Source organism: Nothoprocta perdicaria, unplaced genomic scaffold, assembly GCF_003342845.1.
Source record: "Nothoprocta perdicaria isolate Ctin4 unplaced genomic scaffold, notPer1 scaffold_54, whole genome shotgun sequence".
NCBI classification, from domain to species: domain Eukaryota; kingdom Metazoa; phylum Chordata; class Aves; order Tinamiformes; family Tinamidae; genus Nothoprocta; species Nothoprocta perdicaria.
In genome coordinates this window covers 1,167,475-1,192,765 of record NW_020455799.1, presented here as the reverse complement: position 1 = coordinate 1,192,765, position 25,291 = coordinate 1,167,475, and the positions used below count along the sequence as shown (strand labels likewise).

The window sequence follows — 25,291 nt, the reverse complement described above, 5'->3', positions numbered from 1 at the left end:
CTTTCCTTTCCTTTCCTTTCCTTTCCTTTCCTTTCCTTTCCTTTCCTTTCCTTTTTTTTCTTCTACTTTTTTTTTATAGTATTTGGTCTTCTCTCAATTTAGCAAGGTTTTCAGGCATGTCTGAAAAGGGAGGTGTAAGGAAAAGTACAACATACATAGCTGGACATATTTTAACATGCAGAAACAGTGATTCTGGACTTCATTAAAAAAAAAAAAGTCAAACTATCTTATTCTTCAATTCTTCTAAGGCATGTTTATGCTGGAAAACTCACCAATCATAGGAAAATGACGAAAGATATTCTGACAGATAAAATCTATGGAAAATCTAGATTTTCTCTTTATTGCAAGTTAATGGCAAATTTATTTAAAACAAAGATTGCATTTCTCACAACTAGAAAAAAGAGTCTGTTTTCTTTTTATGTCTTAGTAGTTATTTAGGTTAATTTTTAGTGCTTTCACTTCTACAGTGCATGTTGCTGTGTTTACCAGCTCATATGTACTTATGTACAAAACCTGCCACCTACAATGTGCATATTGTGTGACCGACTGAACTTTTCTTTTTCATTAGTTTCAAATGCTAATTAAACATCATAAAATTGCAAAACTCATTAAACTTATCAAATTAAATTGATGATGTCTTAAAATGCTGTGGTGACCTTGTTCTGTACTTGCTTGAGCTTGTCAACAACCTGTCTTGTATTAAGCATCCAAAAGCAGATATTCTATTCTAGATGTTGTCCAGCAAGCACCAGCTTTCAGTCTACTGCTTGTGCTTCTGTTCATACAGTATGTTTTTAGCTTTCATTTCCACCACTATCACCAAGTCCTTTTCTGCAGAGCTGCTACCTGCCCTGTCAGTCTCCAGCCTGTATTGCTGCAGGGGTAATAACCAGATGCCAGATGCATTTGTCTTTACTGAATTTGTGAGGTTTCTGTCAAGCCATTCTTCTAGCATGTCTAGGTCACTCTGAATGATAGATAGTCCAGTTCTTACATGCACTGATAACACCCCTTTTGTTTGATGTTGTCCATAAACTTGACGAGGGTGCCTTCCATCTCCAACTCCAGCTGATGAAAATATTAAGAAGAGTAAGTCCCAAGATAACTGCTGAGGAAATTTGTAACAGATTTCCAGTTGGAGTACAAACTATTAATCATTGCCCTTTGTGCCCAACACTYCAACCACTTTTTCACCCATTAAGAGGTATGCCTATCTAGATTATAATGCATTAGCTTGGATACAATGATTTTGTGGGAGATAGTTTCAAAAACTTTGCTAAAATTGAAGTAGACAACATTAGCTGAACTTCTTCCATGCACAGATCTAGGTATCTCATCATAGAAAGCAGTGAGTTTTGGCAAGAATGATTCAGAATGATGTTAAACCAGATGAAATCTAACCAGAGTACTATTTTAGCTGCAAATGCCAAGTACAGAGCAATCGACATATATCTTTTATTGACATAAATGGTTTCAACTTTTGTTCAAAAGGTACAATTTAGGCTGATAATATTAAAGAAAATATTTTTGGCAGAGGATTTCAAATCAGATTTTTTTCTCCTTAACTCTCAGTGGCACTATTTTGGCAAGTTAGAGATAACTGCAACTTGATCTTGGCAAGTTAAACCTTTTCTGGCTATAGTCCAGCAGGTTAAAAGTGCTTCTAAGTTTGTCTTGGCAGTGAACTCTTGGCTCCAGATTATTTTCTGCTGGAAAGAGAATGTTATGGTAGAACAGAGTAGACAATGAAAGAAAGGGTCAGTTTATAAATGACATAAGTGAAGTTATCCCTAAATGCATTATTTTTTAGTACACATCCTGTKGCTGACAGAATGTGTGTGATGGACAGGACAAAGGAGTCCTTTTAAATATACAAGCACTGTGATAAAAAATATGTCCTTTACTTTCATCAGTATCTTTAAATTCCTTATGCTTTTCTGTACACATGAATGTAATATTAGGCATACCTCCTTGTCACATTTAATACCTTCATGAAAGGTTTATATATTGCTCATCAACATGTTTTCATATTTGACAAAACGACACATTTATCTTAGATAACTGAAGCTAAACATCTACTTCCCTTTTTCAGAAATATATTTTTAAAAACAATCTGCAAGAAATTTAATGACAATAATTTAATGACAATAGGAAATATACACCTCTTGGGATTCTGAATGCAGATTGAGCTATTTCAACTGCACATTTGTTTTTTAGCCCATATTCAGTAAAGTTCAAGGGTATCCGAGTATGAAATAGCTTGTTAGAAAATTCACATTGCTCTCTTAATTTAATTTACTTGTAAAAAAAAAAGGCTGTATTAGTACAAAAAAAATAGAATATTATCTTTGGCAATTTTGGTTGAAATACAGATATTAGGCATATCATAATTTGGGTGATGTTGCTTTCCCATGCATTCAACAGCATTGAATAAAGAATGGTACTGCGTGCACTCTGCTTTTAAAGTAGTAGAGCAGAGTAGTAAAAGTAGAGGCAAACTCTGCTTTTAATGAAGATACTTGCTCCACATATGCTACAAAATACCTGAAAATGACTACATAAATGAGATTTCTATCTATATAGGAATGTATTTATCTAGTCAGTAGACTGGCTTTATAGATAAAAAATTCATTGTGCCTATAGCTATTAATAAAGAAAGAGTGTTTTGTTTTGTTTTGTTTTTAGAAYACTGTAAAAGCAATACATTTTTAGGAGAAAGAACCAGGAAATGTCTGGATTCCAGTTCATCTATAAATGGAATAATTTAACTTAGAGAGTACAGCTAAGGATTCTGTCCTTCTATAACCATAGGGGCACCAAGCAAATGTAACAAATGAAATTTTGGACCACATATCTTCATTACTCATGACAAGAAAGACAGGCTAATTCCAGATCACAGGTTAATTTCAGAGAGGCAGTACTTTGAAGAAAAAACAATCACTAGACCAAATCCTTCCTCATTTTTCCTTTTCCTTTGATAAAACTTCCAGCACAACTAATATATGTTTTGCCTTTGCTTGAGAGAAAGGACTGCCAGAGTTGGCACTTTTGTAATACTTAGTGAACACAGCAATAGAAAAATATCTTATTCTTCTAGAAATATTTCCGGGTTTGTACAGTGACTTAGAAACATCATTATATTCTATCATGTCACAGTTTAATTTGCACAGCTATGGAAGGTTGTTCTGATATTAGAAGGAGTTATTGAAACTACTTCTAACCATGTAAGGGCAGAAACAGGCTCCCTTCAAAACATCTTCTCCTACTTTGTACAGATGAGAAAGACAAGATGGTCTAGAGGTTGAATTTTAGACAGTTTTCTCCAGTTATCTCCAAAATGCCAATTAGCATGGCCTGGCTGCTGAGCTAAGACAGCAAACTTCAATGTGCACAGATTAGTAGCTGAGCACTTCCTTCTCAGAATAGTGGATAAAATGAGCGATAGAGTTATAACTTCCAYGTTAGCTTGCTACAAAGGAGCACAAAGTGCTTTGCTATTCATCCTGGACACATCCTACAGTAAGTTTCAAGACCTATGTAATTATATTAGTGTTTTTTCAAATTCATGAGTTGTAATTACAAATAGTTTGTAATTTCTAGCACATGCTGTTTGAGTTTGATTTCCTTATTTATAATTTCAAAAGATGAAATATGTAAGAATAAGTGATAGTTGTAAAGTTCCTTTAAAATTTAAGTGTAATAATAATGAAATGCTTGTTGCATAAATTAAAGAGCAATTAATGCTTTCTGCTTCTATTTGAAAGATAATATATTGGAATAGTGTTAGACTTCCTACTGTGAACATAATTTCTTGATTTTTTTACAACACATTATCATATACTTTCTGTCAACAAGAGTAAAACTAACAAGCAGAAAAATGTTGCCTCATATGAGAGTAACATAGAAGATTATAAAGTTGTCTTTTATGATGGCTGTACAATATCATTTTACTTTAAGATCTAATGACAAGTTGATTCAAAGGGTAAGATTTGCACTTATGAAGTCATTAAACTAAGTAGAAAATTGCCCTCTACCATCATCAGCCAGTCTTTTTAAATCAAAGAGTTTTATTATTGTTGAAGTTGTTTTCATTGGCAGGAGGTAATTAGAAAATGAGCAAGACATCACACTCAGAGCCCTCAAGCTTGTCAAAAATAACCATAAACTTCACTTGCAAAAAAAAAAAAAAAAAAGCAGCCAGTTAAGGAGGGAAATTGCAGATAAGAGAGAGACGTGGATTATACTACTTTAGTCAGTTTGGTGTTGTTCTATGTTATTCAGAAGCTCATAAAGTCTTCATAGAAGCACCAGTTTGTTCCTTGCATTTGCCCAAATGAACAAAGCGTAGAGCATTAAGAATTGGTAACAGTCTAAAGAGGAGATGATGGCTCCATGCTTTTCTCCTCTGCGCTCTGTTGGCAAGCTGAATAGGCAAAGGTGAAATTCTGCCCCCCGTTCATCACAGCGGTGGTCACTTGGACACTGCAGTGTGGGGAACAGCAATTAGGCACGCGTCTCCCTGAAAGTCAATACGTCCACGTCAACACAATGAGATCCAGTCCCTAAGGCATGATCCAGGCTTTTGTTATTATCTCTTATTTGAAGGGSCTAGGTGACCCAATTGGTTACAACATTAGCTTTTCGTTTTTGTAGCCTTAAGTCACACAAGACCTATTCTTGATTTTTGGACATTAGTCTACATGGAAAGCAGAATTGGCAGTCTGTGCCCACCAGCCACAAAAACAGAGTTACGCCAAACAATCGTGCCCTGAACTTTCCGGCTAATTAGCTGTTGAAGCTGTACCCAAGAAATAGGTTCTGTTGCCCATGGGAAGAAGTGTGTAGCCATTATTAATGTCCCAGCTTATATCTCTCAATAGGTCTTATGAGCAACGCTGCTTAAGGAGGCTAAATGTACAACTGGGAATTAAAAATTATTGTGCCCCTTTCACTGACTGAAAACTTGTTTCACTTGGGCCAGGATTGGTGTCAATGTACTTTGTGTGAAAAGTGCAATAGAAGCATTAGTATTTGACAGCCCTGGTTGAAATAAGTGAAATTAATGGAGCTCTTTTCATATACGACAAGGCCATGGCACCCCTTTCATGCTGCTTACAGACAGAGAAAAGTCAATACTTTTTTATTACTTGATGCTGACCTACATTCTGCACTACAAGTGCCAGGCCTACTAATTGGTTTCAGTTGTGAGAAAAGTTTGCCCCAAAGAAACACTGGAGCAGATAAATCAATCTTTTTTAGGGTAGCTTAGTGGGTTTTGAGCACTTAAAATGACATTTGTGTTGTATTGACAGAATGGGTTGTTACACTTGTTTTATCATGTCAGAAGGCCCTCTACTAGTTGGAAGTATTGTTAACCAGTATTGATAAATTTGCTAAGAGTAGAAGTTAGCTGGATCGACATTTCACTTGCATAGCAACTTGCCATTTCTGGTTTGCCTCCTTCTTAGAGATGTCTGTAGCTATTAATAGGTCAGGAGGCTTATGATGACAGCTCAATTTAAAACTCTGATTTTACTATTACAAGCATTAGGATCATAGGGATACTTTAATATGAACCTTTACCATTTAACATAAGGAGTTGTGGACTATGGCTGTACAATGACACTTGGGAGTGCAGCCTGCTTGTTGGAGATGTGCATCTGAGCTCTGTCCTTATGAGGACAGGGATGAGGGAATGCACAGTGTGTTTTCTGYACAGTAAGGATGTAACCAGACCATGGCCTTTTATGCAGAATTTTATATCAAATCATGTAAAATCTTGATATGTACCTGTGGATATTAGTTTCAAGCTAAGGAAARGTGTGGTCTATTCTCTATTTTCACTCTGCAGTAGCATGAAGATAGAGCAAGGATTCAAATAGCTGTGCCTACTGTTCAGTTATTTCAGTTATTCCTTCTGCTGTTGATTTTAAGAGAAGTTACCTACAAAGGTAGTCATCAGTTGGAGGAAGAGCCCATTGCTTTCCTGCAAAAAAGTGTTCTGAGAGCGAAGCCTTGAACAGAATGGTTTACCATTTACCTAGCACAAGGTGTTGCAGTTGAAATCATGCAACTATACAGTGACTCCTGTTATTTGTTGGGTTGGCTCAGAAGAGGACTGAATCACCAGTGCAGGAAGAATATTTTTAATTATGGAGATTATATTTCTGTTCTGTGAAACCACTTCATTTACTACYTCTATAGGTTTATAAGGGACACATTCCAAACAGAAACTGTGAGCATTTATTAAGTAATTTTTGACAAGTCTAATCTATAATATCAGAGTGTGCTGATCGAGACCAATCTGTGTTTGGTAGCTTCATGTTACCTTTTTTTGACTCCGTTGTCCAGGACTGATGAGTGCACATGACAGTCAAGTAGTCAAATACATTGAAGGGGTCCCTAGGTCTTGTTAAATTCTGACAGTTGGACTACAGTCACTTACAATTTACTAGAGTGAAAGGAGTCAAAGCTTGACAAGTTTAAAAAGGAAGTGATATATTAACTTGGTCTGGGATTTAAAAATAGGTCTCAGGTGCTGAGAATTACARGTCTTCTGATCCTGAGCATTACGCGGCATGATTTAAGAATATATGGCAGAAAATTCCATAAAGCTCACCTTATGCTCCTATGATCCTGGGATTGCGAAAGTGTAGAGTCAATCTCAGTGGTATGTGAGGATTCATATTTGTAAACTAATTCATTCCCACTACAAACAACAAGGGATTGGTAGGATGAAAGTAATGCTGACTGAGCCTGATTTTCTCTAATAACACCATTTGTTCGTGCAGCTTCAGAAGGACAATATACCTACTATCTATGCTATGCAGCAATCATCTTGAATTCAGATGATCCTGGCAGGGCTAGGTGTATCAGTCCATCTGAATCAACCAACGGGGCCTTGCAGTCCTCTACCTAGAGGTGCTGAAACTATATTTTGCTACCAATTTAGAGAAACATAAGATCCTGGCTTATGATTCTTTTCCTTCTATTGCTGCTACAATGAGATAGTGGAATGGACACTCTTCAGTACCATGAGATAGAGCTTGAAAGGCTAAGTGGTATTTTAAGCCTTAGTTTCTAACACCTCTGAAAGCTGATTAGAATCTACATCTTTAAATAAACAAAGAAATAAATAGGGTTGCTTTTCCCCTATAAAATATATATTTGTATTTTATGTGCATATCGTGCAACATTTATCTAGTATTCATTATAAACTTCTTTAATTGACCAAACAATTTATTTACTCACCAGTCTGTGTGATGTTTCCTAAATGTAGTCAAACATAACTGCTGTCGTCATAATCGAAGCCAGTTGTTTAAATGCTCAGTTGTGAGTATCTTGTGAAATAGCTTTAAATAACAAGATAAACAGTACAGCTGCCAACCCAAAGTAATCTTACACTGAGGGGGCGTGTGGCACTGAAAATTTCCTCTTTGTCATTTTAATTTGAGTTTGAAGCTGGACCTGGGCTTAGTTCCAGCTCAAAAAAACTGTTTACTTCAAAGGCTCCTAAATCGTCCCAAGGAGCTAATTTTGGCAGCCAATTGTTTTTGTTTGGCCAGGCATCCTAATAGCAGAAGCCGTCTGCTCTAGCAAATGAAGACTTCTCCAGTGCTCAGACTTGCCATGCCTKATTTTACCCTGATGTGGGGGGTGTACACCTTTTACTGGTTTCCCCATCTCACCCCAGGTTCTCTGCTTCTTTTTTACTGAACTATTAGATTGCACCTAGTTGTATTGTGTGAATATTAAAAATATATTTCCTATTTTCAAAATAAAAATAGTTATTTCTTCTTTGAATTATTGAAYAATCCGAAATTACCACTGTAATATCTGCTTCTCTTCTCTGCAGTGAAAGCTTTCTTGTTTCATTCYGTTTTTGTCAACAATATTATTCTGGTAATTTTAATGAATGAAATATAACTTTTATGTTTAGAAGGAAATTACAGTTATGCAGAAGATATAATAATACTTTATGTAATAATTATATGGACTACTTTTACTGCATCAAGAAGGTGCTTGTGATAACAGAAATGCAATGAAAATCAGAATACTGTTCATTCYTAAAGCGCATTATTAAAACGTGCAAATACACTATTTCAATTTGGTAGGAAATTGAGCGTCTGAAGTCATAGGGTAGCATTAAAAATTAAATCTGTGAAGAATTAAGAATGGGGAGTTGCTCACTTTCCTAACATACATAGACTAGTTAATTTTGAATGTATAAATCTAACTTGCTATTTAAAAATTTCTGCACCTGACTGAGAAATCATATAAAAAAATTAAATTATGGGATGTAAGAAATGATATGGTCAAAAGACTGGCAATCTGCAGTGCAGATAATAATTAGGTAGGCCGTGTTTGTATTTGTATGGAGCTTGCCTGAAATCATGGTTGCTTTACTTGTTTATAGCATTCAGCTGAACTATGGTCAATGAAATAAAAAATATCCAGAGAATGATTAGTCTGCTTAGTGTCACCTCTCAAAAACAAATAAACAAACAAACACAAAAAAAAATCAAAATAATTGTTTTTAAAAGAAAACCAAACTTTTCAAATTATTTATGAGTGCCCAGGCTGATGCCTATGTGTTTTCTGCTATAAATCAATATGGTGTCATCAATAATAATGTAATATATATTATTTTTTTTCTTTATCCTTGAGCTGGTTTAATATCTATTTTTTTTTTTTTAATATTACAGAAAAATGAAATTTTGCAAGGGTATCTTGCTGTCTTTAGGTTAAGTGGTTCTCAGGGCAGAACTCATGATCTAATTTTGCATATCATAATTTAGCTAATTTTTCTGTAAAATCTAACTTGTAGGGCAGGAAGTCTTCACATTGCTTATAGTTATGTACAGTTTGAAATACATATTTGGTTGTCATTCAATCAATGAATTCCTGATTTCCTCTCCAAAATAATGTACATATCATAAAAAATTTATATTTCATATATATACACAATTTTTCATAATTTACTCTTTGATTTGTACAGTGAAATTTGACTAGAAGGCAGTATTTATAGACCTAAAATAGTTTAAAAAGCAAGAGCTAAAGTCATGGAAACTAAAYTTAATATTTTTTGTTGTTGTGTTCTTATTTCTCTAGGACTTTCAAACAGTGTTACCATCCATCATTCTTTTTGAAAAATTTGGAAAAACTTATTCCAGAGCTGGGCAAATAGTTTAACCGTCCTGTAAACTGCAGAATAGAGCACTCCTAGTAAGTGAGCAATAAATGTAATTCAGCAAAATGACGGCAGTTTGATGTCTGAATACTCCATAAAAGACTGTTTTTGTAAAGTGATGTATACTGTATCCAAAGTACTGCTACTTGATTTGGCTATATCTTTAAGTAATACAGCTTTCAACATTAATCAGAGRCTTTTTTTTGCAGCTTTGGCAAATGTAATATCTTAGGAAAACTGGATGACTCTTGAAAATGCTTTCTGAAGATGTATTATTTGAAAATAAATCCTTTATGATACAAAACCCAGCGTAATTAAGTAAAAGACCTGATTATACACATTCTGTGTATTACAGGTTTATAAGTGAGGTTAATCTAGGTTTGAAAGTTACATGTGTTCTTTTTTTCTGACATCCATAAATGGATCTGCTTCATCATTAGTGTCAGGATACGTTTGTCTTAGATGTATAGAGATCCATCTCTCCATTCAATGAAATTCGATAAGCTATTTACATGGAAGATTGTATTTTAAATACTTTGAACTCCTCTGTGGGAGGATCTTATCAGTGGATAACTTAATTGCTGAAAATCTAGAATTCTAACTATATATACACCTTAAAATTAAATAAGTTTTTCTAAATCTACTTTATTATTCTTCATCTATAACTGTATGTTTACTCTTCACCCTATGTTAGACAGATTTGATACATGGAAATATAATCATGTAATGCCTGTGAAAACTGAATACACATTTGATCATATAAATGTGATACCTGACTGCAGCATTCACTAGCAGGCAATCCTGTAATACTTTGAGTATCTCCAAGTCCCATTAAATTAAAGGAACTCAGCTCAACATTTTGGGAAGTCTTCAGCATTTTCAGCACCAAATCATAAGGTATTTTGTCAAATTATGTGAGTGGATGGTATTTTTTCAAGACTTTTCTGTTGAATTCCCTGGGATACCATGAGACTCTTTTCACATCATTTGAATATGTTTGAATCAAATATATTATATTTGAATACTATGTTTGAATCAGTTACCAGTRGTAGGCTTTTTATTACTGAATCTTTACAATGTGGCTTTTATGGTTTCTAAGTGAACAAGAAGMCAGGCGTAATTTGTGTTTGTATAAATGTCTACTATGCTTTCCGCACAAGGAACCGAAAATTTTGATTTCCCAGGTTTTCAGACATCAGGCTATGTGAAGCAATACTGAAAAAAAGTTTTAGTGATATCATTCACAAGAGTAAAAACACCCTCAGTTCCATCACGGTAGGTTTTAACTGCAGACATTGGGYGGAGAAGACTACAAACAACACACATGATAGAAAACCAAATGCCACATCATTTGAAAACACTTGAACCCAGGAATGTAGTATTGAGCATTATCATCTTTTTGTAATTTTTGAATTTCTCATTTTAAAGCTTTGAAATGTTTATTCTTCTGCCCTGCAACAACAGATTAATTTTGCAAAGTGAGAAGCAGCAACTTCAATGGCTGAATCTTCCCGTTAAGTTTTAATCTGACTAAATGTCTCGGAGTGCTTTAGTTGTTTGTGAAGGGGACTGAGCATGAGAGACTTGTGCAAAACCATTGATGAATAAGGATACAGTAGTAATTTTKATATGTGAGAGCTATCTATTTGATTGCATCAGCTTTCAGGTAGTTCATCACTTCACAGTAACTCACTCTGTGTTGCCTCTTTAACTCTGTATCACAGTTTCCCATCAGTCCGATTAGAAATGGCAATGCCTTTATCAGATTAATTTTTCTTTCTCTCCCTTCCTTTCAATATCTCTGACCCCGGGACAAAACAAAACCTACAGTGCAAACCAGCATTKCACTAGCTGTGGTGTTCCACACCTAGGAGTCTGCAGAAAAAATGAAATTGCGATTTATGCAATTCTTGCAATTTATGTTCACTGACTGAAACTGAATTCAATTCTTCCTCTTCTTTTGAAAAAAATTACTTATTTATAGTTTATAAGTAGCTACGTACTTCCCAGAAGYCTTCTCACATACAAATAAATCTATTAATTTTATTAGATAAACATTCACAAAATTAATCAAAAAGCAGCAATATTACCTGCTATTTTTTTTGTTTGTTTTTTTGTTGCCAAATATATTTCATAGGGAAGTTCTTTAATTTTTTTTAGTGGGAGTTCATTTAGAATTTATTAATTTGTGGGCATATAACATCCAAAATACTTTGTGTGGTCATTTGATAGCACATGAATCYTTTCGTTTCTCATAAAGTATATTTAGCTTATGACAGAGGAAATGACGCCTTCCATTCAGTCACTGCTTTACTGGGCAGATGATCAGATGACTTTGGTGGTTAATCTTAGACTTGTGCAGAAAGTTCATAGCTTATTTAGGTAATGGATTTCAGTGTGAAAAATCAAGAAACCCCTGAAATCCTAAGGAAATCACTGTAAAGTCTCTGTCAGAATTCAGAATTGCCTAAGCATTTGTATAAACCATTTTATATTTATTCTCATGGGACCTCTACTAATTCTGACATTCTATAGAGACATTGCTGTTGTTGCTGTCTTGCATTGCAGATAAACACATTCATACAAGGAAGACAGAAATAGTTTAAAGAATTTTTTAAATATAAAAGCATGTAAGTTGGTGAAGTTTTAGGTGGATCTTGACTATTTTCAGTTCAAATTTCCAAACAGATGTTACACATTCTAGGAACACTTGCCAGCATAGAAAGGGAGAAAGGAAATAGAAGATAAATTTCAGCCCTGGGATGGACTTCACTTCTGACACTCTGGGATATACCACCATTTACATATGTTAATCCCCTGTGGCAAGTCAAGGAATGTGTCAAGCTGACTAGGAAAATTTTGTTGTGGTTTCTTGTTTCAATAAACATGTTTGAATATAGCTGTTTAAAGCCTTTTAAATCTAGAATTTTTATGTTTTAAGAAATATTCACTGCAATATATTGTGAATAATACAGTAAGGTTTTTAATGATGTCATTATATAACYACTGTGTCTATCACTATAAGCACTAGGTCCCTGTGTAAATTATTTTACTTTAGTTGTGGTTATTATTATCTTATTGATGTAGTCTATCACTTTCGATTATCAAATTATTTTGTCTAAGTAATGTATTTTAAATGATTTAATATATGTATTTTTTTTCTTATTGTTAAAACTATTGTTCCATAGCATACTAACCCTGAATGGTGCATGTTTTTGAGAAGATTTTTTCTGTGTTGTAGGATATGATGGATTCCTGTCTTGCAGTTCAAAATCTTAGAAACACAGGATGTTATAGATAAAGGCACTGGGAAAAGAACATYAAAATTTTGAAAAGAATTCATGGGTCTCAATGGGTCTGCAATATATTTACCCTTTTAGAAATATAACTGGCTATGACACTTAGCAAATTACTTACAGCAGTACCTGAATATCAAAAAAAATCACAAAGGTGCCAGAGAAATGGACAAATACAGGAAATTGTGTATCAGTCTTTATAAAAAGAGCAATTACTATAATTGCTTCATTAAATGTGATTCAATCAGTTGTAATTGAACAAATGTAACAAAACATATAGAGTCAATACCGAACAATATAAAATCATCCTCATTTCTGTTTCCTACAATAATAGAAGATGGCCTTCAGCCAGCTTGAGCTGCATGGTCCTTGCTTTTCAGCCACAGAAACACAAATACTTTTTGTGATCTGTAATTGATTTAATCCTCTTTCATAAAGGGGAAAATGAATACTGCTAGGCATTTTCATACTGCGTGGCTGAAGTAACTTATCAAATGTCTTTAGGAAGCAGCACATACTGTGAAGAACCGGTAATACTGTCTGACTAACGGAATATTGCTGATATGTCACTTAGATATCTTTGTCTACTGTGTAAAAAACCTGGAACTTAATACCTGGACACCCACTGCTGTCTCATCACGTTACAGAGTCAAATAACATGGTCTTTATTTCTGTATTGGCCTGCGTGCCAGGTGCCAAAGATTCAAAGCAGCTCTGCTAATGAGTGATATCCTGATGATTTTAGGTTAACCACCAGTAGGAATCATAGCACTTGGAGAGGAGTCAGGTAATGTCATCACACTTGAGCATGTTTATGTACTGAAGATTACCCACAGGATCTCACATCATGAGATGTTTTGGGACTATTAGGAAACATCTGATAACATGTTTTCTTACCAAAGCTTTCTGCTGTTGCTTTGTGGATTAAAGATCTTCYAGTGTTGCTGGCTCCTTCTTAGCTGATGTTGTAAACACAGAAAATCTCATAACCTAAATAAACCTTCTGGGCTGATCCAAGATACTCTCAGTACTCATCAGAGAAAACATTTAGCTTGTAATGCCCTCTAGAGGCAGAATTGCTATAATAATGTCGACCACATTTTGTTTGCTCTCTACACTTCCGTGGTTTAAATATGATGCTGTGCTTCAAAGCAACATTTCATTTTTAAATAGGTCACATTTCAAATTTATACAGGAATATAGTTCTAGAAGTGTTAGGGGCTCTGCAGCTAATTAAAAATCTCATTATGCACCTGTGCTGAAGGTTGTCTCCCATTGAGATGTAACCACATTTAGACAACAAAGCAAAATGGTGACACTTGTCACTTGTATGCTATTTAATATAGAAACTTGCGCTTGAGCTTGAGGAGAAGTTCAACATCAATTTAAGAATAATTTGGAATATCAACAGTTTTGGAGTTTGACACATCAATGCTAGACATTGAATAAGCTTTTCTGAGAGCACCAGAATTCAAACATATTTCTAACATATTATTGTTATCCCAAAAGATTTGGAACATGTCATAAATCAATTGTTATCAATTTAATGAAATTAGGAGATCTGCATAGTGGAGAAAGTAGCTGTGTTTGTTAGAAGGAGTTCTGTCACTTCATGGTAGCCATGTGCTCCTTTACTAAGAATGATAGAGATTCAAAAAGTCTGTATTTACTCTGTGATAATACACAGTACAGAACCACTGCAGCCTAAAAGGAGTCACACCCATGTAATCAGAAACAGAAGTTGAGCCTGGAAGCTTTTGTCTTAACTGAATTTTTGAAACATTTTTTTATGAATTTTATCTTTCACTACTTGACGAAGATTTCTGGTAGGTAAGCATGGAAAGATGTCAGCAAAGAAGTTCAGACAATGCAAAACTGGGTTGGATTCATATTCTTCCATCTTATAATAGTTCAGCTCATTAATGAGAAAATCATCTGGCTGCTGGCACAATCAGATACAGTTACTTATCAGTACATTGAGTTCAGTTTATAGTACTCTGATTCATATTCATGATCAGAGGATGCAGTGGAGCAATTCATTAGTGCACTGCTGCATTAAGCAATCACTGCCAAAATGCGACATATTGAAATTCTGTGCTTCCTTCAAGAGTCTTTTGGTTATGAGTTTCCTAACTGTAGAAATCTATTGAGTTAAAATATTGATGCACTTCAAGAAAAAACATTGAAACTCTATGTATATAAGTTTTACTTTTAAAAATGTTCGTCAGTGCTATTATATATATGAAGTAATAGCATCTTCAAATAGAAGTTCAGACTAATGAATGTTAAGGTGTTTTTTTTCACCTTAAGCTGTTCAATAACATCAACAGAAAAGTCCTCCTCCGTTCTGTATTTCTGCTTCCAATGCAAATTAGGGGCCCTGACGATTCCAGGCTGTTATGTTTATCTAACAGCGACTCTGTTTTTATAAAGGGACAAGGCTTGTCAATTGTACTGTTGTGAAAAGAAGGGGAAGTTAGGATTAGTTTCCTTTCACTTTTTATTGAAGCTGAAGCACAGTAGTGCAGCAATTCTCTGCAGCTTCATTTGATCCACCAAAATATTTTCTATTAGCAAACTTAATTCTTCAGCTAATTGTGTATTCTTAGTATTTATAATAATTCTGAGCTATTCATCTTTACAATATGCTCATGATTCATGGCTATAGTTGTCACTGTCCTCATTTTAAAATAAAAAATGGCTTTCAAGTTTGGAAAGTGAGAACATTGCTCAAGCTGTATTCTCATTATTCTCTATTTTGCTATTGCTTTGTGTGTGCGTTCTGTATTGGGTGGTAGAGTCTACAGAAATATCCTCTTCTAGAGAGGATCATTTGCTCAGTGCTAATGGCAATCTACCATCACAGCAAGTCTGTTCCCATGGGGCTGGCTGAAATATGACTCTTCCTTGTACGGAGGGAGCACACCACTCCAGGTGTGCCTCACCACTACCAGAATCAGGGGAAAGGAYAGGGGAAAGGATCATTTCCCTTGACTTGTTGGCAACACTCTTCCAATATCAGATCAGAGTCTGTTGGCCACCTTTGCTGCAAAGGGGTATTGATGGCTCATGGTCAATTTGTTGTCTACCGGGATGTCAGGTTCTTCTCCACAAAACTGCTTCTAGCCGGTTGACCACCATCCCATACTGGTGCATGGGGTTATCCCTTTACAGGAGCAAGACTTTGCATTTCCCTCCATTGGTCTTCATCTTAATTCAAATTTTAAATAGGAAAAAAGAGGAAGAGGCAGTATTACTCTGGAAAGCCSTAAGAATCAATTCCTGCTTTATTCAAACCAGTAATGACAATCATCAATTTATAACAGACTGACTCAGAGCAGAATCTCTAAATCAAAAAATGAACTAAAAAGTCACTGTTGTCTCTGAGAAAAGAGAAATTCTGACTGAGACTGTTTTTCATTTAGRTACTTGGGCCTCGAGTCCTACCACTTGTTAGTTCCTCACTTGTAGTATAGTGACTATTGAAGAGGAGAGGATGACTGTGACAGACATCTATGATTGTAAACACTGAGACAGAGCTTATGTTTGACCTAGTTCTGGAAATGATTAACACATCATTTAGCTCTTATTCATTTCTATTCATGTCCATATATCTCACAGCTGTTGCTAAACATCAAAAATCAGAAAGAGTCTTTGATGACTTTATAGATTACAAATGCATGATCAAATGATGGGATCTAACCATTTACAATAACGAGRTATGTTTCCTGTAACAAGACAAGAATATTTCCTCCTGTTGCTCTAAAGTCTTTATTTCTATTTAGCCTCCAGTATGTTCTAGTACGTGTTCTAGTACTGGTATATTTCATTTCTCATAAAATAGGTCCAACCTCTTACCTTTAATTCTTCACAGCTACTGCACACTGATGTGAAATCAACTATATTATAACAAATGCTGAATCATCTCTCTCTAAAAATGTTCAGGATATTTGAAAAGATTTCTAAGAGCATCTCTCATTTTTAATATAATATTTTTACAGTGAGGACTGCATTATTCCCCTTCAAGTTCTATACTAGCTAAAATGATTAGATCCTTTTGCTACATCTATGTTTGATCCAATTCCATCTCTTTAATCATAAAAAATATTGTTTTAAACCTTGACCAATTAGGAACTTAACAGTGCCACAATGACTCCATGCATGCACTTAGAAATTCATAGCATTATTTGGGACAGCATATGGTAGCCACTTGTTACTATATAGCAACCAATTAGGTCATAGCATTTGAACAGAAAAGGAATCTCTTTTGGCCAGAAAGCTTTGTGGCAGCTTTACTTGCTTGTCCTCAAGAAGGCAGTGAGGCCCACTTTACAAATTTAATTTTTGGTCTGGAATGCTTTCAGAAGCTATGAATTGCTTATTGCAGGCATGCCTGGGGATGTGTAGTCTCAATAGCAATTTATTTATTTGAATTCACAGATTATTATATTTTTTACAAATCTTTCCCAAAATATCACTCTTTCATATCACTCTTTCATATCTCCCATAGAAAAAATAACAAATGTTGCTCTTTCAGAGTATTTCAGATATTATCGATCTTTCAAATTTTAGATATTTCTCTCCTTAACATCTTCTTTTTTATGAAACTGATTCCATAAGAAAAGAATAAATATTCACAAGATTACAAAAAGTTTCAATTTCTCCAAGTTCCTAGCATGCCAGCATTTCCTGTTAGTCCAAATCCAAATTAGCCATAAATTCATATTACTCAGAATCTAGAATAAAGGTAACATAATTTTTCCCCAAACTAAAATTCTCKCTGATCCCAAGACGCTGAAATGACATGTGAGAGAAGATTCATCTTGAACAAAACATCAAAAAGCATTTTAGAAATTAAAGAGGGTTAAATCAGGGTATTAAATCAGGGTATAAATCTTCAAGACATTATAAATATGAAAGATGTTTTATCTGAAATATTTTAAATGCTATTTGCATTCACAGAAATGTTAAAAATAGTATATTCATCCTTTTAATTCTAATGAACTTGCTCTAATAATGAAGCCACTTAGTATCTGTTATCAAGTGATGGGGCAGATAATATASTCTGAATTTTCAAATGTCAAAGAGAATGATTCAGTTCAAATTTCCAAAATACAAAAATAGCACCAAAGATGTCCAAATATTTCAAAACCTTATTTAGGGACCTGAAGAGGAATCTATCTTAAAAGAGATATGGGGGAGAGCAAAGTCTTGTGCCTGTCTGTTCCATAGAAACTGTAGTAAGGACTCTCAAGAAAGGAGACTTTCTTTGGTCACAATTTATATCTTTTATCAGAAAAAAGAACAGGCAGGAAAAGTAACAACGCATGTCTGATACTGATGGAAAGCGAGTATGCACCTCATCCATTGAAAACATTGATCAAGGCCACTTCACTCTTTTTTAATGATGACCCCATAAATCTGCCAGTATCAGTGAAAGTCACTGTTATCAACTTCAAGTTCTAAATAGCTGAACTAAGTTGTACCTAATGGTTCTTCACATTCAGGAATGATATTCCAATTTATTTTTTTATAAGAAATGTGAACAAAAATAGGGCCCATTAAAAGTCAAGACGGAATTCCATATATCCATGATTCTATAATGAGGTGTTTTAAAGTCCAAAGCTGTTTTATACACATAAACACATTGCTCTCCATGAGTTTCAATCAAGGAAAGATGAGAATCCAGTGAGATGTGATGTTTTTCCATACCTATAGTACCTATATAGGTACTGTGTACCAAATAGAAATTTAATTAAAAAAAAATATCAAAAGGTGATTAAAAGTCATTATGCACTTTATGAATCAAGGTCAAATCAGAAGTAGGATTTAAATTTAAATTCAATATCAGTTAAATTTTACAAGCTGTTATTAGCTTTTGTTTTCTGATCAAAATGCTATGAAAAACAGTCCATTCAGCCTGGATCATCATGTGCTGGTGGGAAGAAATCTTGCATGACTAGCCCAAAATATCATAGGGGCAGCACTTTCTAGGTCTCTTTTGATGTTATTCAACCCAAAATGGAACAGAAAGATGAGAATGGGCCTGAAATGGTAAGATAAGCTTCCATTGCCATTTAGATGATTGGTTCTGAGTGCTGTCTTCCCATAAACTCTTTATATCTCCTTTCAATGACGGGAGGAAGGCAAAGGCTAACAGGAATTGTGTGCTGCAGTTGGAACAGATCCCATATCACAAGAGTTTCRACCACAAGATCTCTCTAAACCCATAATATGTGGAGTAAATCAGGAATCAGGGTGATCTACTCATCTGCATGTATGATCATTTTAAAAAGCCRTCCTATAACCATAGCCAAGAATTGTTTCAACTGTTGAAATTCCCACTTGCAAAACATACTGCACTTTGTTTAGTAAAGCACAGCATTCGATTTGTTTAATTAAGTCAATGAAATGCCAAAAAGCATATGTGGGGTGCTAAGGGGATGCGAGTGCATGAACTAGCAGATGGAACTGAGCTCATCCTGACTCAGAAGCTGAGTTTAAATAGTTGGTCCTGTTTTGCACTGCGGTGTTCCCTTGTCAGCAGCAGGTTCCACAGATATTCCACCTTTGTCAGGGACAACTTGACAATACCCAGGGTTATTAAACAATCCCTTTCTGGAATCGTAGTATAAAACAGGCATTTCAAACTGAATGTGTTCAGTATTGGGTTATAACTTCAGTGGATGACTTTACCTTAGACTGTGGGAGGCAATAAACACCCATCCTCTGAGAAGACATGGGTAATGTTTTGAAAGGGATGTGKTTTTTTTCCCTTGAGAATATCAAAGAACTTCTCCAGACAGATCTGACTGTATTTTAGCTRTCTTGGCAATGAAATCTCTCTTCAGCCTTGCCTCAATACACATTTTTTTGTGTGTGTGATATGTACATGAATTTCATAAACAGATGGAGTACACTTTACCCAGAATCTAATCCTAGTGAGGTAGAGAGGCCAGCCAGATGGTCTCACTTTCCAAATGAAAACTTTCAGAGAGTCTTTAAACTAAGCAAAGATTTTATTAACACTGATGGCTGAATATAGTGTAATATACAGAGAAGATTAATTAGAAATCCTAATTAAATGTAACAGCGTAGAAGAACCAGAGCACTGCCTGGCATTAAGCAGCCTTTTAAGATTCCTGTTGAAACCTGTAATCTTCAGCATGGTTGACTTGCAAAGCAAACCACAGGAAGGCAGAAACAATGAGACTTACTAAAAGGTGCCAAACTCGATTCTATATGCAATCATTTAGTGTATTTTTTATAGAATCAAAAGAAAGAGGCCTGAAAGGAACCTTYAGAGGTCGTCTAGTTCACCCCCCTACCTCAAGGCAAGATCAACTAYACCTAAATCACTCCTGACAGATGYTTGTCTAACCTGTTTTCATAAAGCTCCAATCATGGAGATTCCAAAACATCCCTAGGCAATCTATTCCAGTGTTTAACTATCCTTGGTTTTGAAAGTTTTTCCTAGTATCTAAGTCTACATCACCAATTTAAGCTTGTTATCTTTTGTCCTATTGACCAAGGACATGGAGAAAAGTTTATTCCTTTCTTTTATACCAGATGCCTTTTATAAATAAGATCATTCCTTTTGTTTTGCTTCTATCTTCTGTATCTTTGACCAAGTGATCCTAATTCTTTCAGATTCTCTCTGTCTCTGTATTTAGACCTCTAATCATTTTCTTTTTCTTGATTAGGCCATATCTCTTAATGTGGCATCCAAAACTGAACAGMAAGTCGTGGTGCACTCTTTGCAGTCCTGAGTAGAATGAAAGGACTGTTTTATGYGTTTTAGGGACATCGTTCCTTATACATAATACTAGCAATGTAGTAATGTAGGAATGATAGCATGAGGCTTGCTTCTTTTCTAAGGCTTGGCTTTGTTGCTTTCTGTTAGACTCCTGTTCCTTTCCTGCAGAGTTCTTGCCAAGCTGCTCATTTCCTACTTGCTCTTAATAAAAGTTGACCGAATATATCAAAGGAGGTGCTTCTTTGCTGTTTTCTAATGCAGACAGTTTCAGAAAATAACATTTATTTGTGTGAGGACAGTATATATCTCCCAGGCAAATGAGATGTTGGCTTACTTTAGCCTCTTAAAAAAACCTATATCTGGAAGAAATGTTTGGCTCTCAGACATAATGAGTGAGGAATTTGAGGATTTAATCTTTGCACATCACCTCTCCTTTTAAATTCCTTGCTCATATCTTTGGCATACAGCGGGAATGTGTGTGTCCTTGGATGCAGCGGAGTGTRTGCTGGGAACAAACACAGAAGAGGTGTCTGGACCCTCGCTGCGGTGAAGGTTTGCTGAAACAAACATGTTTGTAGCCTACTGAGGAGGGAAAGGACTGCAGCCTGGGGGAGTTTTATCCACCCAAAATGCTGCAGTCCCAGCAAAAGAAGGRAAAAAAAAGACAGATCCTGTTCTGGGAGCAGCAATGATAGCAAGGACTAATGCTAATAAATGGTATGGAGAGGAAGGAGAGAGCAACTTATTGCAGAAGCAAGGATAAGAAAGGAGGACATTAATTATGGACTGCCCTGAAGTACTGACAGCACCCAAACTGCCTCTTTTAACAAGTTTCCAGTTTTGTAGCTTCCCAGCATCAGCTGCATGCCACCCTTTCCCACCACCAGTGTGCAGCACATATGGCTGCCTTGTGAGAATCACACAAATCATCCAGTAAGTTCATTTTTATTAGTAGCTTCTGCTTAATTAAGGGATGCATCATGCTTCATCAATCAGCTTCTATGCATGTGAGTTGGTCTCAGACACTCTTAGGATTCAGACTCGAGGCAGATATGATTTTGTGTTGCAGGCAAGGGGCTAGTTAGCTTGACTTTGGGAAGCAAAGGGCAGAACCAATGTCCCTGATGTATCAGAGAGGTTTCACACCATAGCTATGGAAGTCGTAGATCCACAATGATGTATGGCAACATGGCACGGAAAGGTGAGTGAGAAAAGCTAACATAAGATTAGTGTCAGACAAAGAAAAATAGAATTATAGACTGTTAAAAGCTTTAAAGCTGTTGTTTATCAGTGTAAACCTTTTATCATCTTTCATTTTTTTTTAAAGAGTAACTTCTTAAAATAAATTCTGGAGTCACAGCAGGTTGACAGCGTGTGAAAGAAATTCCTGCAGGGACTCTAACCAGGCAAGTATGGCTGACACTGCGCAGGGAAGTGCCAGGCAGAGATGATCTGGACACTAGAGCTTTATTTACCAGAATGGGCACGCAAATCTGCAGGAAAATATACATTCTTAAAGGTGCTGAATCTAGCTAGCTTGGAGTTGGCTGGGGATCTCTTTATGGTCTGCACAATATGTAATTACTCATAATTTCATTCCCTAGTTTCACTTAATCATAAAAAAGACTGGATGTTTACTGCCAGTCTGCTATTAGCTCCTGAATAATGCTCAAAGCAGCAAATCAGAGAATTTATTTTTATTTGCTTAATAACATTAAAGATGTAATTGATCAGATGAAAATTTTGGAGTACAGTTCTAATGGAAATTAGAACCTCTTTCATGGCCCCAACTATACGTGTTTTTTTTTTTCTGGATTTTTCCTGTGCAGAAACAGTTAATTCTGATGAATTAYGCCAAACCCTATGGTAATTTTGCTATTAAAAGATTCATTAAGCAGTGGAATGCACCAAAACCCAACTAACTTACATCCAAAATCATATTTGATTTCAGTCATCTGAGGTGAAAGGAAAAGTAGTATATCAACCCATCAGGTTCTCTAACCTCTAAATACATCCTTTAAATAAATTAAGTAAATCTAAGCAACACCATAACATACATGTAAGATACATCCTCTAAAATACACAAGTCATCATTTTTCACTGCAATTTTCACGGTAGCTTATCCTTTGCACATTTTATTATTAATTTTTATGATAGCTATTAAAGGCCTTTAGATGCTGTATGGATTGCTTGCAAAATAGTGTATGTACAGTATATATGGTTTTTAATTGTGCAATTAAGGTCTATCCAACAACTCCACTATACTATTATGTATATATATTGCTGCAATTAATATATTGTAAATGCTGCAAGGGGTACATAGGAATCTTACAACTTCAATGCATATAWCAAACAAVCATATTTTGTTTTTTAATATGTTCAGCAGAAAGTAGGAAAAAAATGATTTCTTGGGATGCCTCTCACYTGTGTTTCTGGTACTTACAAATTTATAGATTTAGCCTGGCCTAATTAAGGACATGTATTTGGTTACTAGCATCACCATCCTGACCTGAGATGGATATTATCCTGTCCTTTGGTCGTTCTGCAATATAATACTTAGAATTAGTGGGTCTGGAAAGTAATCCTGATGTGTGTTAGTKCCAGAAACTCTTATTCGCTTGTGCTGAAAAGCTGCTTGTAGAATTTGCTCATTCTACATAGGGTGCCAGAGAGAATCACACTAAGTTTTGTAGACACATTCTGTGTAAGCCTCTCCTGGAAAAATGGCAACTCCAACAGAATTAATTTTCAAGGAAATAAACTCTGTGAACCAGATGACATGGAGCTGTTAAGTTCCAAAGGAACAGTGAAGATCCCATTTATTGCCTGATGTTTATAACTTAGTGACAAACAATGTAGACGCATATGAGGCTTTGTTTTGATTTGGCTGCGTTACCCCAAAAGCTATGAWACTTTCTTGGAAAAGCAGATCAAGCTTTACAAATCTTTCCAAGTATACTCCTTAATGGCCATGAATTTTGGGGCTTTCCCCATTAACTGGTATTTCTGCACAAAAGGCAAACTTCTGTGACACTTTTATTTTATCTGGGGTTCTCTKGTTTTTTAGTGCTCAAGAACAAACAACTTATGATTTTTAAACTATATTAAAGAAAACAAAAAAAATGATGAATATCAATACAGCCTTTTCTCTTTCATCATCGGTCAGCTACAATACTGATTTGTTTAACAGACCTTATGAGTAACTTTGCACTTGAAGTCTTAGGCTGAGCATATTTCACAGAATCACAGAAGGGCTGAGGCTGGAAGAGACCATTGGAGATCATCTAATGGTTCCCTCATGACAATGGGCTTGTGCAATTATCCCTGGGGATTTGTAGGCAATCCTGCAGCAGTAGAGTTGGGTTGCTGGTAGGTACTTTAAGTTCCTGTGCAATCACAGGGTTTTCATACAGACCGTTGTGACCCTGCTTAAGTCTCTTATGAGAGCCATCAGTTTTGGGAGTGAATCAGAGAAAAGTAGGTGCTGTGCTGATAGCAGGAAATGCAAATTCTGTGGCAATTTTTTCCCTTAGATCTATCCTACATTTGGTCACTGAAGCTTCAGTCCATTATTTCATTGATTTATTTATTATACTTTTATACAAACACACGCTCAAGACAAGTTGTAGTTTTTGGAGGGATTCTCCACAAATGTTAAGAACATTCTAATTTTGGCCAGGTTTGGGAACTAAAATATATCTGTCTTTCCTCAACAGAAAGGTTTTTACAGAGGGTAAGTGGTAAGAATTTTCAAATGGCAGATTCTCAATAAGATCTCTCTGATGAATTTATTAAATTAGCCACTGGAGCCACAATTCGGCATTTGTTTTTGAAAATTCCTTTTGAAAGGTGGAMATGCTTCATCCAATTGTCATAGATTAGTAGGTAAACTTAGCAAAGGATTTACTCGTAACTGTTTATTATTAATGTGTGTTAAAGTCTTTCTTTTCCAGGCCTTTGTTTTTCATTATAGGGTGATTAAACCTTTCTGCTGAAATCCTCTTCCAGTGATTCAGGGAAAGGGAAAACCCCGGGCATCACAGACATATTCCCAAATGACTGACTGATGCATTTTGCCAGGAAATCATGCTCCACCTATAGGGATGGAGAACAAGTCCCCATAATCTATGACTTACTTGCCGTTTCTAAGTGATTCTGGCTGTGTCAATAAATTTGTTCACAGCTCTAATTGTGTTAATGAATTGAACATAATTAAACTTACAGCATGTCACAAGCTTCCTCTGGCAACTCTAGTAGGTTTCTTAAGTAGCAGCTCAGGATGGGGAGGAGTAACTTCGTCACTAACCATCATTGCTGCTTAAACCTCCTTACTCTTCCATGGGAACAAATCACAATTCTGCTGAATTCTGCAATTCAGCAAAGTGGAAATATGTAAAATATACTTTTCTTAAAGTATATAAAATCAGAGTTTTTCATTCTTTTTTTTTCTTTTTTTTTCATTTATCTGGGCTGATGTATAACATATTTTCCGTATATATACATCTAAGAGTGAGGGATCCTGCCATCCATTTCCACTGATGTTTTGGGGGTCAGCCACTGCTTGACTACCCTCCTGCCTAAAGGATTTGAATATTTTCACTTAACAGAATTGAAGGCTATTTCATTTGTCTTGGATATCCCTGCATTTGCTCAAAACTCAGACATTGGAAATGTCATATATCCTTTATCCCACAATTTGCACCTCCTCTTTGCTGCACACAGGAAATTTCTACACACACACACACACACACAAAACAAACAAACAAACAAACAAACAAACAAACAAACAAACAAACAAACAAACTAGGCGGTATGAATAAATAGGAGAATATCATGGTGACTTTTCTAAGTTATGCTGTCACTTAAAATATACCTTTAAACTTGTATCTTAGTTTAGCTATTATACTCCTGCCCATCTTAATGTTAACACTGTTGTCTTATAGCATACACAATGTATGTTACTTACAATTTAAAATGTAATAATAAGGTGATATCTATTTATTCTTGCAAGATCATTTGTTGAAGGACCTATACAAGAGGTGYAGTTCC

The 25,291-nt window shown here is 35.4% G+C and overlaps 1 protein-coding gene across 1 annotated transcript in view; it reads left to right on the top strand.

The window, feature by feature from the left end:
• Positions 1-10,103, top strand: part of SPATA17 (spermatogenesis associated 17) — an 80,013-nt gene extending 69,910 nt beyond the window's left edge. The window contains exon 10 of the mRNA XM_026048418.1: positions 9,112-10,103. Coding sequence (XP_025904203.1) covers positions 9,112-9,192 — 81 coding nt within the window. The 3' untranslated portion in view covers positions 9,193-10,103. The remainder of the gene's footprint in view (positions 1-9,111) is intronic.
• The last annotated feature ends 15,188 nt before the right edge of the window (positions 10,104-25,291 follow it).